Source organism: Castor canadensis, chromosome 8 (genome assembly GCF_047511655.1).
Source record: "Castor canadensis chromosome 8, mCasCan1.hap1v2, whole genome shotgun sequence".
NCBI lineage: Eukaryota > Metazoa > Chordata > Mammalia > Rodentia > Castoridae > Castor > Castor canadensis.
The window spans coordinates 109,490,554-109,505,988 of NC_133393.1; the positions used below are offsets into that span (position 1 = coordinate 109,490,554).

Consider the following 15,435-nt stretch of genomic DNA (forward strand, 5'->3'; position numbering starts at 1 on the left):
ATTCATAATTACCAAAAAATAGTTACAGCCCAAATGTCTCTGTGATGAATGGATAAATGAAATGTACATCCATGCACTGGGATATTATTAAGCAATGAAAGGAATTAAAGTGGGTGAGGGTTGTGGGCGTTATGCTGAGTGAAAGAAGACAGACAGAAAATGCCACATTTTGTATGATACCATTTAGAAGGAACGTCCAGAACAGACAAATCGATAGACACAGAAAAAGAGATTAGTGGTTGCCAGTGGTTGTGGGTAGGAGGGCATTTGGAAGTGAGTGCTAATAGGTATGGGGTTTCTTCTTGTTCGATAAAGTGTTCTGAAACCGAGTAGGGTGCTGGTTGTACAGCTCTATGAATATACTAAAAACCTCTAATTGCACACCTTATCTAGATGATGCCCAGTGCCCAAGGCTAAGACCCTATTTTACATACAATTGTTAATTAGCATCTGACACAACAATATTGGTAGTCACTCAAGTATTTGTAGAATGCATGAAGTATCGCCAAAGAAGCTTATGAAAATCTGCCTCAGAAGAAATCTTTACAATATAACAGTAGACAAAGCCAAGGTATTAAAGTGTAATCCCAGTGTACAGAGGGGCTACTGGTTTTTGTAAATTGATTTTGTATCCCACTACTTTGCTGAATATGTTTATGGTGTCTAGAGCTTTTTTGTTGCTGTTGTTTAGGTATAAGATCATGTCATCTGCAAACAGGGATAGTTTGACTACTTCCTGTCCAGTTTGTATTCCTTTTATTTCTTCTTCCTGCCTTATTGCTCTGGCTAGGAATTTAAAGACTGTGTTGAATAGGAGTGGAGAGAGTGTACACTGTTGTCTCATTCCTGACTTTAGAGGAAATGTTTTCAGTTTTTCCCCATTTACTATGATGTTGGCTACAGGCCTACAATATACCAAGATCATGGCTAGGTGCCATGAGAAACAGACAAGTAAGAGGGCCTTCTAATCCTAGAAGAAGATGGAAAGGGGCAAACAAATGAATGCAATGGAGGTGTCATGAAAATTCTGTTTGAATAAATAAGAAAGAATATTTCAATCTGATGGCACTAAGAGGAACTTTATAGAATTAAGAGGCTTCCCCGGGCAAAGTGGATGGGGCAGAGTATAAGGATAGAGGGCAGAGCAGCAGTGAAGGCACAGGGAGTGAGAGTACAGCAAGCACCAGGAGCAGTGAATTCTCCAGCATGGTGAAATACACAATGGGCTCCCACTTTGCAATTTCTTAAGGTAAGTGATCAAGCAACATGTTTTTAACACTCTAACCTGTGGTTCTTACCAGAGACTACAGCACATTATAGTATTTTGTGGTAGAAGTAATTCCTTTACCCAGTACTCTGGCATATGTTGAATGATATTGTTTGCTCTGGATAATAACCAGTTACTTGACTAAGAAGGCACCAATAGCAAGACCACAGCACAAGTTAACCTTGGATGACTTCTGAGGGAGGTCTACATGGGATAAGAAGACCTGGGCTTGTTTCATGTGTTTTTCAGTCCAAGGGAACTTAAATTACAAAGATATTCACCACTAAAAAAAACAGCAAAAAGTGTTGGGCATGAGGGTTTAGACCTGCAATCTAAGGACTTAGGAAGCAGAGGCCATATGATTGGGGGTTCGGGACAAGCCTAGGCTACATAAGGAGAACCTATCTCTAAATGAATGAATATAAATAAATAAATAAGGCCGTGTCTCTAGATGAATGAAAATAGTTGAATGAGTGAATGGATAAATAAAAACAAAAGATAGAAAATGATCATTAATCCTGAAGAAAACATACACTGTTCTGCATTTGGCAACCTAAACTATGTACCATTTTCCAAAACCCATCTACCTTAGGGGTCACCAAAATGCAACGTGTTCATTGGGGTCAAGCACACTGCTGATGCAGGGATGTTCCCACAGGAAGCCACTGTGACCCAGGCAGGAAGCAGCTGCTGCAATTAATTGCTGGTCCTGTGTCACAGACTATTTGCACAGCTAATGGAACTACTAGCAGAGAAAGGAATGACTTCCCCTTAACCTTCAGCATCTCATCTTCTCTAGAGAGCCTGATGAGGCTGTCCCACCTCCAAACCCTCTGCATCTTCTCCAGAAGCCATGCCACCACACAGACATGAACAGGGATCCCTTGTAGCCCTCAGCGAAAACCATCAGAGCAGCACTTATAACCAATGAGTGCAGTGCACCTGACCCAACCTCAGTCTTAATGTACTCCTGTACAAGGAAGCAGCTCAACTGCACTGGTTAAGTGACTGTTGTCAATCTAAGACAAAATGCATGGCAAGACTTTCTTTTGTTATCACAAATTTTGATTTCCCTGCATCAGTTTATCTCTGAGTCAATGTTATTTTCTCATGTGTGTTTCATGTTTTTCAGTTACTGCCTCAAGTGATTCAACAGTAATATGGAAAACAGGATTGCAGCAATGCCAACTAAAAGCATAATGGTGACATCAACTGTCAAACAGGATTATGAAGACAGAAAAGTCTGTCCCCATAGTGTGAATCACTGGAAACCAAAACACCTAGCATACCTCTCGTCTTAATGAGGATCTGAGTCATACAAGGAAAGTCTAATTTCAGGGAAACAGTTTAATGCCTAAGACTCCCAAGTAACATTTCAGTTCCTCATTGCCATTCTCCTAATCAGAACACACAAGTCTAGGTCAAATTGTGTACTGGGGTATAAATGTGCAACAGCACAATGAGACACAAGGAACATCACTCTGCTTTATTTTTCTCTAGCAAGCAAAATTGGACTCTTACGCTCCCCTTGCCCCTGAGTGGTGAGGCAGTTATTCCTGTCCTGGGGCTTCCAGGAGTCTCCAAAGTGCACAGTGAGAAAACCTGGGGAGACTTAAGAGCTCCAGTCCATCATGGTCACACGTGTGATGTTCACACAGCAGTCACTGCCCAAGCTGACGTGGTCATTCAAAGGCAAAGCCTCCTTTTCTGGGCTTGTTGACTGCCAAGGTAGGGCAATGAATGCTCAGTTTCCCTGGAAGCTACATGGCATCCAAGAGGACTACTGCCACCGTCGTGGGCACATATACGAGTGGTGTGGCAGGGGCTTAAAACTGCTTTTGCTGAGCACTGTCTCCTTACTGAGCCCACAAATCAACAAATTAACTAAAGGCAGGAAAACAGATGATTGTAACACCCATTTTCCATAGAAATGGAAGGAACGAATGGATGGTGGCAAAATGTAAGCAGGACTACAAAAGGGAAAAGCTTTTGGTGTAGCCAGCCTGCATGCTGACCGGTTTACGGTGCTGACATTTTTTCTCTCTGTCTACATGCTGGAGATCAAAGGTTAACTCCCTTTTCTCTTCAGTTAAACCAGGCAGTCTTTACCCCTTACCTCTCTCTGACAGCAGAGCAGTTAACCAGTCAGCCAAGACCTTCAGCTTCAGATATGTGGTGCCAGACATGTGCAGAACCAAGATGAGCGGCCATGGTGACCATGCAGCTGGTCGTGCAGTCAAGCTGAGCCTTTGAACTCCCATTTAGAAAGCAGACATTTTCTCTCAGAAGGGGGGACAACACGGTTTTAAGAGGTCAGCTCTCCCTGTGTTCCTCCTCATCTGACAAACAACCTATTTCTTTTTCCTCAAAAGCCTGCTCTCCTTATTTATGAATATAAATTGGCAGTGAGGCCAGGGGACCAGTTTTTCTGTAATAGCAGGATACAAAGTGTCTCTTAACTCTTCCATTAAATGTCTCAATGTAGTTTTATTTATAAATACCAGGAGTGTATTTTTTTTAGTTTTTCAGTTAGCTCTACTTTCTCTGAGTTCCTCTTCTGTAAATGTTTATTTTGCTGTGTCTTTCACATTAGTACTATCTTTTGTCCAGTATCTGCTGCTCTTCAGTTGATTTTATATGAGACGGAAGCACTGAGGAGCTGAATAGAAATCTGTGAGCCTGGTGGATTATCCCACAGGTAATTGAGCAAAACTGGCCATTTCATTATAGGGCCCAAATATTTGCATCAGTGCGTTCTTTCCCAGGATTCACACACTTACCCCAGAGGAGAATCCTCCAAGCTCCTGTGTGGGAGATCAATTTGTCAGTCAAAATCAAGGAGCTCAAAAGGTGCGATTAGAAAGCTAGGGATCTGGCTTAGGGCTAAGAATGCAGACTTTTACTTCTCCTTGTTTACATTATGACACTATAACCCTGCCCTTAGCTGTGAATTTTCTTTTTTCTCCTGGAGCTGACATTTAACCCAGGGGCTTGAGGATGCAGTCCAATCACACTACCACTGAGCTACGTCCCCAGCCCTTAGCTGTGCCTTGACTCTCAAGTCCAGAGTCTGTGGCTCATCCTCTGCTAAGAATGATTTTCCCATCATTGTTCTGGGGTGAGAAGGGGAAGCAACCTAGTTTCCTTGACTAGGAGAGAAGATCTGGGAGTTTAACCACTCCCATCCAGACTTCCAGCAAGTCTTGTTTATAGAACTGCCAACCAGTGCTGTTTTCTAGGCTGTAGGGCCAGAACCAGCTCGCTTCATGGACTTCCCATTTTCTTGTTACTCATGTGTCAGCTTTCCCAATCATGCAAAATTCCCAGTCATCCCCTGTTGGTTACAAAATTTTATTGATGTTTCTCATCTGTTGTAATCTTATTTTTCTATTGCCCTTGTTGGCTCTTACTTTGGTCTTGGTTTTTTTCAAGATTGGGTTTGGATATTTTATCCAGGCCTGTTTTAAGCCCATGGGCTCAAGTAATCCTCCCACATGAGCCTCCCAATTACCAGGGGCTATAGGCATGGATCAGATACCTGGGTTGGCCATGTATTTTAAAACTTCTCTTTCCTGTGACCACCAACATGGAGACTTTGTACCATGTCCAGGTCATAATGTCCCAATTGAAGCTGAGAAAGCCGCCCTGGGTGCACATGCCTTTGGCCTTGACAGTGTACGCTTTAATACACTTTCTTCCTCATCACAGGATGAATGATGTAGATGTTATTGTTGAACGTCCAAGTGTTGACTCTATGACTGATGAACAAGGAGGGCCTCAGCAGCCAGTAGCTTTTTTGACCTACAGAGTAAATGGAGAAGATATTATGGAAGGACTCATATCTAACTTCCTGCTTACAATGTGACATTTAGGGCGCATAATACTGGATGCGTCAATGCAGAAAATATTCCAAAACTCAGAAATTTCTCTAGTCATTGGATTTCTGTGTGTCCTATTGAGTTTTTCCATGGCTAGGGTATTCATGAGAATGATGCTGTTGGGCTCTCTAATGGCATAGAGTGCCTTTTGAGAAGAAATCAAGGGAAACAGGATATGTCCTACTAATGAAGTCTTAAAGGCTTACCAATACTCTATGAAGAGCATTGTAAAAATAATATCCCTTCCTGGGATATTAAAACTTGGACTGAAATAATCCTGTTATCAGAGAAAGGTTTATCATGGTATTTTTTTCCTGCTCTACTGTTCTGTTAACAATGATGTTAATGGCATTTTTTCTCCTTAGTTTTTTGTTTTGTAAAGAAAATGTATGTCAATTCTGAAACTGTAATACCAATAAACTGTAATTCAGAAAGTATGATACAATAATTAATTTTTACAACCCCTTTATCAATTTTTATCTCTGATTTTCAAAAAACAGTGTGAAACCACGAAGTGCCACTAGAACTCAGGCAGTTGACCAGTTTTCCTGACTGTGCTTTGTTTTACACAATATATGTGATAGTGCCTTATGTTTTTAAGACTTCCCTGACTATAAGATGTGTGAGTGTGGCAGAAATGAATAGTTTAACTAATATCGAATTTGTTTTGTTGATATTTAATGAGATTTTGAAGATATCTGAAACATAACTGTGTGCCCAACCCACCCCCTTTAACAGAGATCCTTTCCATAGCACCTCCTGTAAAGTGCCATAAATTGTGGAAAATCTTTGTCTTTCAAGACAGATTCAGTTTGGGGAATAGTCAAAAGTCTGATCCTTTGTCAAATTCATGTTTTTTTAATCCAGAAGCTTCTAATATGCACAATATTTTTCTCTATTTTGTAAGCTTAATTTTATGAATTATGAATAATTAAAAATCATTGTGCATAGTAATACAACAAAAAATCCAAGATCCTTAAAGCTCCTTTCTTAAGGAAACAAATGCACAGATTGCACTTGAACACCAAGTGGACAAAAGACTAAATGTTTAATGTTTTACCTGGTTCTGTATGTTTGGGTAGGAAAATCTGTCTCAGTATTGATTATTAAAGAATCCACATGAGGTGAAGTCTGAAAAGGTGGGATTATTCTCAGTTTTTGAACTGGATTCAACCGTAAGTTAGAGCCAAAGCTGGTACTGCCAATGGTAGAAAACAAGGGTGGTTACCAAGTGATGATGTTTATGTGGCTCTGTCCTCATAGTCAAATCCAGGGCAGAGGTCTTTTGAGTTCTGTAATACTGTTTTTAAAAAATACACAGCTTCTTGAGATGATTATTTTTAAGCTAGAATTTAGGTGAACATATTTGGGGTTTTGGGTAGGTTTAGTTGTGGGTTTTTAGTTTTTGTTGTTGTTTACAGTGTTAGGTTTAAGGGCTTCACTGGGCTAAATCCAAACCCCAGTAAGTTTATAATGACCTTTGTGTTCTAACAGGGAAACAGGAACAAGGCATTGTGGGAAACGATTTAGGAACTTTGTTTACAACAGCCTTATTTATAGTAGTGAAACACTGATTTATAATAATACAATAATTACAGTGACATTAACAAAAAAGCCTACATAGAAAACTAGCTGAGGGAGGAGAGGGTGGGGGTGGGGTCATGGGGAAGAAATGACCCAAACAATGTATGCACATGTGAATAAATGAATTTAAAAAAAAAGAGAGATCCCAGAACATTAAAGAAAAAAACAAAAAAGGAAACTAGCTGAGCCACATGCTGTCATGTTATATACCATTTAAAGGACAGGTACATGTGCTAAATCCATTTTAAGGAAAAGCATATGTATAAATAATTATATTTGAAAAAGAGCAATACAAATTAGTGAATGTAACAAAAAAATTTAATAAACATGACAATTGCTCAAAAGTCACAGTTGATTTAAGCAGTACAAATTGTTATTACTTTTTTCATTGCAGTTACACAAGGTGACTTTAAAACAGAAGAAATTTCATGCTTTGGAAACAGTGCTACAGAGCCAAGTTTTTCAACAACATTTCCCTATACAATACTTTCTTAGGACATCAGAATATCTCTCCTCATGCATAAAAAATGGGGACGGATCAGTAAATATTTCCTGCTTTGCATACAGCACAAAAGGTGGAGTTCCCAAAGGCTGGAGGAAGAAGGAAGTTTAAAGATGCTTAAATACTGGGACCAGCTTACGCTAGGCAGCTTAGTGGTTGGTCTTCCCAGTCAACATGAAGGCTCTCCTTCTTCTGGGGCTTCTCCTCCTCTCTGTCAGTGTCCAAGGCAAGCAGTATAAACCGTGTGAGTTGGCCAGAACTCTAAAAAGCAAGGGAATGGATGGCTACAAAGGCATTAAACTGTCACAGTGTAAGTATACTCTACTTTCTAACTGCAGATAGCCAGGTATGGAGCAGAGACTAGGAGGGAATGAATGGGCAGAAGGAGCTTTGCGTGTCTAAATAAATGTATGTTTTTGTGGGTTTGTGTATGTATTGTGTCTAAAAACATCAGTTTGTACAGACATGGTGGTAGACTCCTGTTCTTGCACTGAGGAGATGGCAGCAGGAAGACTGAAAGTTGGAAACGAGCCAGAGCATGGGAGACATACCAAGACTGGTCTCCAGAAACCAAGGGCGGGGATGCATCTCAGTGGTAGAGCACTTGCCTAGCATGTGAAGGGTCTTGGTTCAGTCCACCCACTGCAAATAATAACAGTGATGATCATGGTGATTATGCTGATTAACAAATACATCATTTGGTCCTATAGGATCAGAGATACCTTCCGAAGGAATGAGGGCCTGAGATGGGGAGATTCAATGAAATTTTAGGTTAAACAGGACCTGATGTACATTTCTAGTGCCTCTAGGCTGGCCAGTTGTCTCAGACTTAAGGCCTATGTATGATGAGTAAAAGAACATTGCAGGGCCTGATTGCAACGTGGGTTCCGAAAGCCTTGGGTCACACAGCATTTTTCTTAAATTCTGATGCCATGCCATGGGGTTTTCAACAGCAAGATTTTGAAAAATTTTGTTGAACTCATAGAAATTATTGGTAGGAACCTATATTCATCCTGTCTCTCCGTATATAAGGATCTCTGATATTCATCACGAAATGTTTTGTAATTTGAACACTGTACCTTGACTAGTTTTGTTTCATTTTCTTTGAAACAGTTCAAGGGGCTATGGTACATACCTGTAGTTCCAGCTACTCTGAAGGTTGAGGCTAAAGGATCGTGAGTCCAGGAGTTCAAGGCCAATTACACAACATAGTGTGTCCCTTTTCAAAAAAAAAAGAAAAAAATGTCTCATGAGACTAGGTTACTTTGTACCTTATTCCATATATTACTCATCATAATCACTGTTCTTTTTAGATTGAAATCTATAACTATTTTTGCATGAATGAGTGTAGAGATGATTGGATGGGTGGGTGATCCCAGTATAACCTATTCTATATTCCTAGTCTATATTTTTTTTCCAAATTCACCTTTATGTATTAGGAGAAATTTTCTCTTTCCCAAAAAAATAAAAAATAAATACCTTTTTATTTTCCCCATGAAAAGTATTTTTTTCATCAGCCTGTGTATGTGTTGTGAAGTTACAACGTCCTCTCAACAACTTGATTTTCCATTCTAGGCTTAATGTTGCCTGAGGGATCAAGCAACATTCAAAGGAATCACCAGCTATTTTAATATTTTCCAAAGTGCTTTATATTGTTTCATTAGTATGACAAATTGATTTGCTCTACAAATGGATTCTCTCAGGAGCTCTTTAATAGGTGTGAGATAGAAATAGGTCCACATGGGTGGTTTCAGCTACTGAAGAGGCAGAGGTGGAGGGATCACTTGAGTCCAGGAGTCTGATGCCAGTGTAGGAAACAGCAATCCTATGTCAAAATAAACAAAAAACTAAAGTGTTAAGATATTTTACAAGTTAAATATATCTTTGTACTTATAAAGTAAGTCAGTAGTAAAATAGAACTGATTGGAATACAGTATAAATCATTTAGTGTTGGTGTTTATTACTAAAAATAATTTATTTTTAGGGATGTGTATTGCCAAATGGGAGAGCAGTTATAACACAGGAGCTACAAACTACAATCCTAGAGACAAAAGCACCGATTATGGGATATTTCAGATCAATAGCCGCTACTGGTGTAATGATGGCAAAACCCCAGGAGCAAAAAATGCCTGTGGTGTGTCCTGCAAAGGTAAGACATGATAGTAGGGGTTTTGGCTAGGAACCATCTGGTTATTCTTTAAAGAGTAGAGATCTGCTATATATGAAAGATTCACTAGCAATGTAGAGGAAATCCATCTCAACTTGGTTTTGTGGTCTGTTCTTATTTTATCTTTTATAATGAAATGTTCTAAATGTATAGAAAATTAGATCATGCTGTAAAAAAAAGAACCATATACCTGTCATTTTTAACACTTACTGACATTTTGGAATAGTTGCCTTTTCTCTATATAGACGTACAAACATTTTTGGTGGTACTGAGGTTTGAACTCAGGGCCTCCACTTGCTACGCAGGCATTCTACTATTTTAGCCACACTTTCAGACCAATATACATACCTTTTTTGTCTGGGAGATTTTATGGTGAATTAGAAACATTATGATATTTTAATTCTAAATTATTTAGATTGCATCTCCAAAAAGTATGGTTCCTAGATAAACATTGGCACACCTAACATTACTTTTTAGATTCATGTATTTAAGATAAAAATCTTTTCTTATAAGATACAGAATGTGGGATTTATTACATGCTTAAGGCATGAGAGAATTATGCCCCAGAACTCATATGAAAATGGAAATAACATTTGGAGTCTTTAGTCCAACATGGTATTGTTAAATTTTTAAATGTTAAAATTCCCACCAGAGGGGTTAGGGGAATGGCTCAAATTATAGAGGGCTAGCCTTGCAAGCCAAGACCCTAGTTCAATTCCCACTACCACCGAAATAATCCCAAGAGAAAGAGTACTTTTAGGAATTTTTTTAAGTATAGTTTATTTTTAAAATATTCTTATTAAATAATTATCCTTGACCATTGAACACATTTAGAAAATACAAATAAGAAAATTAGCACCCCAGTCATACTTCCCTGATGTATATAACAATCGGTAAATTTAGAGGGCTGAGAATTTGGCTCAAGTAGTTGAAAGCTTACCTACCAAGGGCAATTCCTGATTTCAAAACCCTGATCACCCCTAAAAAATTGGTAAACATTCTATAAAATGATAACAATCTTGTAGTTAAATGTAAAGTTATATCATGTATTTATGTACCCATAAAAAATATAAACAATGTGTTTATAATATTTTATTTTTATTATATATACTTTTAAAAAATTTGCTTCTTATCATAAGAAATTATTTCCATATCACCAAACAAATCTGCATTATCATTTTGAAGGGTGAACAGAATTCCACTATATGAATATTCTATGATTGAATTGACTGATTCAGGACCTACTGTTAAATACTCAGTTTGTTTCCATTTCTCCCTTCTGTGGATCACTATGAAGAGCTTTTTGCATACATGTTTGGGTGCTTTTCTTAAGTTTCCTTAGGGTACATTTTCAATGGAAGCATTAGTAGGCAATCTTTTCAATGTTGGGTACAAAGAAGACCGCCCATCATATTAGTTAATAATTCCAAAGTTCTGATGTCTTCAGTAAAAGAGAAAAAGACCGATTTATATCGTGTCAAATTGGGAGGAGCAAAGAGAAATTTCCTCCCACAAATACCAGCATGTGCACTGTTGGGAAATAAATTCTCAGTCTTCTTTCCGAGCCTAACTCAGTAAAACTGGGTAAATCTAAACTAATGATGAAAGTTCTATGAAAATCATTTGCAATCTTCACTCCTCTTTTTCAGATTTGTTGAAAGATGACATCACTAAATCCGTAGAGTGTGCAAAGAAGGTCGTTAGTACACAAGGAATTAACGCATGGTAGGTTTCACCCTGTTGACCCTACTGTTGATCTATGTGGGGGAGCAGGCTTTCACAGACCAAAGCACCACTGTGAGAACTGAAAACTGCAGGGCTTCTACAAAACAATGTACTACTCCATGCTTGCAGAAACAATCTACTGTAGCTGATCAGAATCTTACTCTTTTACTCCTTTGCTTACTTGAGGGTATCTCCACAGTTTTGAAGATGCTCCACACTGTACTGCTTGTCTATCTTCAAATTGTTTGCAGACTAAGTAAATGTGCAATATCTCTAAGTCAGTATTATGTTCAGCCTTCTGTGCTGTCCTGAGGGCTTTGGGGAGAAGCAAAGTACATCTCTTCATTTAGTAAACAGCAACACTGGGGACTGGCTAAGCCTGTATGGTTTTTCACATCAGAAGGGTAACGCGCTGGCATCCTAACGAGGGTGAGGGAGGCACGTGTCACACAATGGCGTGAATACCCAGTCACCACATTGTGATTTAAATAAAAAGACCTGTAATTTATCATTGCTAAAATATTCTGTTTCCTCAACGGTTGTGAGAAAGTACTTCAGTGAAGAATTTTTAACCCTCTTCTCTGTGTGTTTCACTTCTCTCTAGGGTGGCGTGGAAAAAGCATTGTCTAAACAAAGATCTCTCTCAGTACGTTCGCGGATGTGGAGTGTAACTGCAGAATTTCCCTTCTTCAGCTCATGCTGCACCTTTTTCCCATTATGGGAGTTGCAGTTAAGTGAAAGGTCACACTGCCATTGTGTCCCCTTCAATAAAGCAATTTATATAAGTAGAAAGAAGATGCGTCCTTCCTTCTCAGAGCCTGATGTTCACTGATGCTTTCATTATCAGATGATATTAAGTCTACATTTTTCAGGTTGCTCGTGGATCTAATGCTGTGAAAATGTACCTGAAACCTTGATTGGCAAATACATCTCAAATACCACTCTTTATAAGGAAAAACCCAGACTTAATCATGAATCACATGAGTACTCCCTAATATTAGTTGGAAATATAACAAAAGTTTCTTTTAACACAAATCGAGCTTAGCAAAATACCAGATGTGTAGGTATAGACGCCTTCATCCATTCAGTCACTTCCACAAACAGCAAAAATAACCAATGTTTTGGGCAAGATCAAGTTTAAAAGAAGCACAATGTAACAAGCCTAAAAATGGAAATGTCCTGATTTACGGACTTTATTTGCATTAAGTATATGTCCTTTGGTTTAAGTATTTGTTGCTTTCATGGAATTTAAAAAATAAGTTCAGAATTTGTTTATGAATTGGCTTTAACCCTTGAAAGAATGCTTACCTGCATCTCCCAGATCATGAAGGCATTAAGGAACAGTAATGAACTCTTGATTTTCCTTAATTTTGTTAACATAGATTCACGAATTTCAACAAAATCTGAGACAGAGGAGTTTCCATTAGTAATTATCCAGAGGAGTGTAGTGTTATCATATTATAAAAAGAAAGGGACAATGTTATCATGAAGGGATTTGCATGCATACCTTGTCTGTCTTCATTTAGACCCATCTAGTGTCTTTGAAGAAAGAACTATATAAGTTTCAAAAAATGTCAGATTCTTAATATCTTCTGTATCATTACATGTACATAAACATCTAGATATTACTGGACAAAAGTCCACTCATGTACAGACAAGCTCATTTCAATTCATAGCCGCAGATCTCAGATGGGCCTTCAGGTAGGGCTGCCCATCTAGTCCCTTCTCTGTGATCCTGTGCTGGTATCCCCACCCTCCAGTGACTATGACTGTTTTACTTGTTCGCTGCTCTCTTCAATTCTCCAAAAACATGTTTGGTCCCACTCTGCCCGTCTTCCTCTGCCCTCCTCTGCTCTCAGCAAATAATCTTGTCAACTATTACACTGAAAGAAAAGGAGCAACTCTATACAACATCATCCCCTCCACGTCACCAAAGCAATAGTCACACCTCTCCTAGGGGAGCTCCATCCACCCACCTCATTTCTGGGGTGAAAGGTCTTTGCTCCATCATAGGCAGTGTCTCCATATAGACTCACAGTCCTGCTCTCTTGCTGCTCCAAGCTAGGCTGAGTTTCTCCATCTTTCCTGCATGTCCTCCATCATGGTCCAAACTCCCCAGGAGCCTCCCATATGAAGAACAACACTGTTGGCTGCACAACCCTCCCACCACAACTTTACATCTGTTCCTTCACAGCAAGACTTGCAGAACAAGATGTCTGTACTCATCCATGTCCATCTCCTCACATCCCACTCTTTTCTGTGCTCACCCAGCTAATACTTCTTTCCTAGAACTGCTCCAATGACTCCGTGGTGCAATCCCAGTGATCATCTGTTCTCTGCTCTTTCTTGCTCTCTCAGCAGCATTTGACAACGTGAACCCCTTCGTGCATCTAGAAACTTTACTTATCCTGCACTTAATCCTGTCTTTCCCAGTACTCCTTGTCAATCCTGCTGGCTGGTTCTTTCTGTTATTTCATTTCTAAATATGAGTGTCCCTATACATTTTACTTATTATTTATAATATCCCATTATCCAGGAGTTCACTCTCCATGATATAGGTTATCTATGGTCAAAGCAATCTGAAAGTATTAAGTGGGAAGTACCAGAGGTAAATAATTCATACAATTTATCTTTCATGCCATGCTAAATTGTATGATGAAATCTCCCACTGTCCTGCCTAGAACGTGAATCATTGCTTTTCCCATGTATCTACACTGTGTATACTACCCTCTCATTAGTTACTTATTGGTCAACTCAGTTATCAAATTCACTTTGGCAGTATCCAAGTACACTTATACAAGTATCTCATCTTACTTATATTGTGTTGTTCTGTGTTATTACAGGTTATTGTTTTCTCTTAATATGGCTTATTTATAAAATAACTTTATTATGGGAATGTATGTATATGTGAAGTGAAAAACATAGAGTTCTTTATGATCTGCAGTTTCACACCTGCACTGTGGTTCTTGAAATGTATCCCCACGGGGGATTGATCTCTTTCCACAATGCATAACTTACAAAGGAGAGAGTTTTTTCTCCTTTAAAAATATTGAAATGTGCTGGGAATGTAGGTCACTGGTGCAGCTCTTCCCTACCACACAGAAGTTCCTGGGCTCAATCTCTATTATGATAAAGAAATAAGTATTCAACTGTTTTGAATTCAAGTCCTAATTCTTCCACTTACTAGCTATTTTTATTGGGAAAGTGACTCTAACATATGGGAATCATGTAACTATATAATTCATCTATAAAATGAAAATAATACCCATAAGACCCTCATAAAAGTTATACAGTTTAGGCTAGATGTGGTGGCTCGAGTCCACAGCCTTAGACAGTTGAAAGGCAGAGACAGGAGGACCATTGTTTGACACCAGCCCAGAAAAAAGGTTCACAGTACCCCATGTCACTCATCGACTGAGCACGGTAGTGCACGCCTGTCACTACTCCAATGACTCCGTGGTGCAATCCCAGTGATCATCTGTTCCTCACAGATAGGAGGATCGTAGGCCTGCATAAAGTGAGACCCTATCTCAAAAATAATAACCAATCACAAAGGGCTGATAGTGTGGCATAAGTGGGAGAATGCAAGTGGTAACAAGTGCAAGTACTTAGTTGAACCTCCCAAAGACATCCTGTAAAAAATAACTATAAGGTTTATTAAGCGACTAGTATATTGTGCACATTCAAAGGAAGAGAGCTAGTGTATTTCCTTTGGTCTTTCCCTTTCCTTCAAATAGTCTGGATAACCATGAAGTTCTCAGTATTCAACCTCTTGGGTACCTCCTGGTCCCTCTCAGCTCTCTCCATACCCCAGGATCAACCGCCACCTGGATTATTTATGCTTTCTGGCATCTCTCCCTCAGTATAATCTACAGTGACATTTTTGGATAAAAGATTTGGATTCTGCTACTCTCCAGTTTAATACTCATGAAGATTCCCACTACCTTCAGAATTAAGTTCTAAATCCTGCTGTCTTTGGGGATTAAGAACCTAGGTCTGGTCCTGCTGCTTTTCACAAGACAGGCCAATGTCACCTGGTCTGGGGACATGAGGTTCTTGGTCTTGTAGAGAACTCAAGGATGGACACAGAGGAGACCTAGAGGGAGCAGGTTTATTAATGAGAAGCAGAGTGAAAATATGTTCAGGAAACAGGAAAGCAGTCAGACCCAAGAATGAGTGGCGGCCCTAAGAGTATTAAGATTTTTTGGTGTGTGTTGGGGGGGTTCATTCCAGGGAATAGAAAAGAATTTTTGTGAAAACTGGATTATTTACCATTAAGTACTGGAGACTGGATTTTTCATCAACTTCCTCT

The 15,435-nt window shown here is 39.1% G+C and overlaps 1 protein-coding gene, 1 non-coding gene and 1 pseudogene across 2 annotated transcripts; 2 read left to right on the forward strand and 1 right to left on the reverse strand.

The window, feature by feature from the left end:
* Window positions 1-4,853: 4,853 nt before the first annotated feature.
* Window positions 4,854-5,285, forward strand: LOC109688762 (oligosaccharyltransferase complex subunit OSTC-like; annotated as a pseudogene).
* A 2,073-nt stretch (window positions 5,286-7,358) lies between these two features.
* LOC109688756 (lysozyme C, tracheal isozyme-like) lies at window positions 7,359-11,918 on the forward strand. Its single transcript, XM_020167289.2, has 4 exons — window positions 7,359-7,541; window positions 9,216-9,380; window positions 11,048-11,123; window positions 11,728-11,918. Exons 1-4 carry the CDS (start codon window positions 7,406-7,408, stop codon window positions 11,792-11,794), a joined length of 444 nt encoding a protein of 147 aa, XP_020022878.1. The 5' UTR covers window positions 7,359-7,405; the 3' UTR covers window positions 11,795-11,918.
* On the reverse strand, window positions 11,518-11,621 carry LOC141410669 (small nucleolar RNA U13). The gene has a single exon (XR_012435491.1). It is a non-coding gene; the product is annotated as a small nucleolar RNA U13 (small nucleolar RNA).
* Window positions 11,919-15,435: the final 3,517 nt, after the last annotated feature.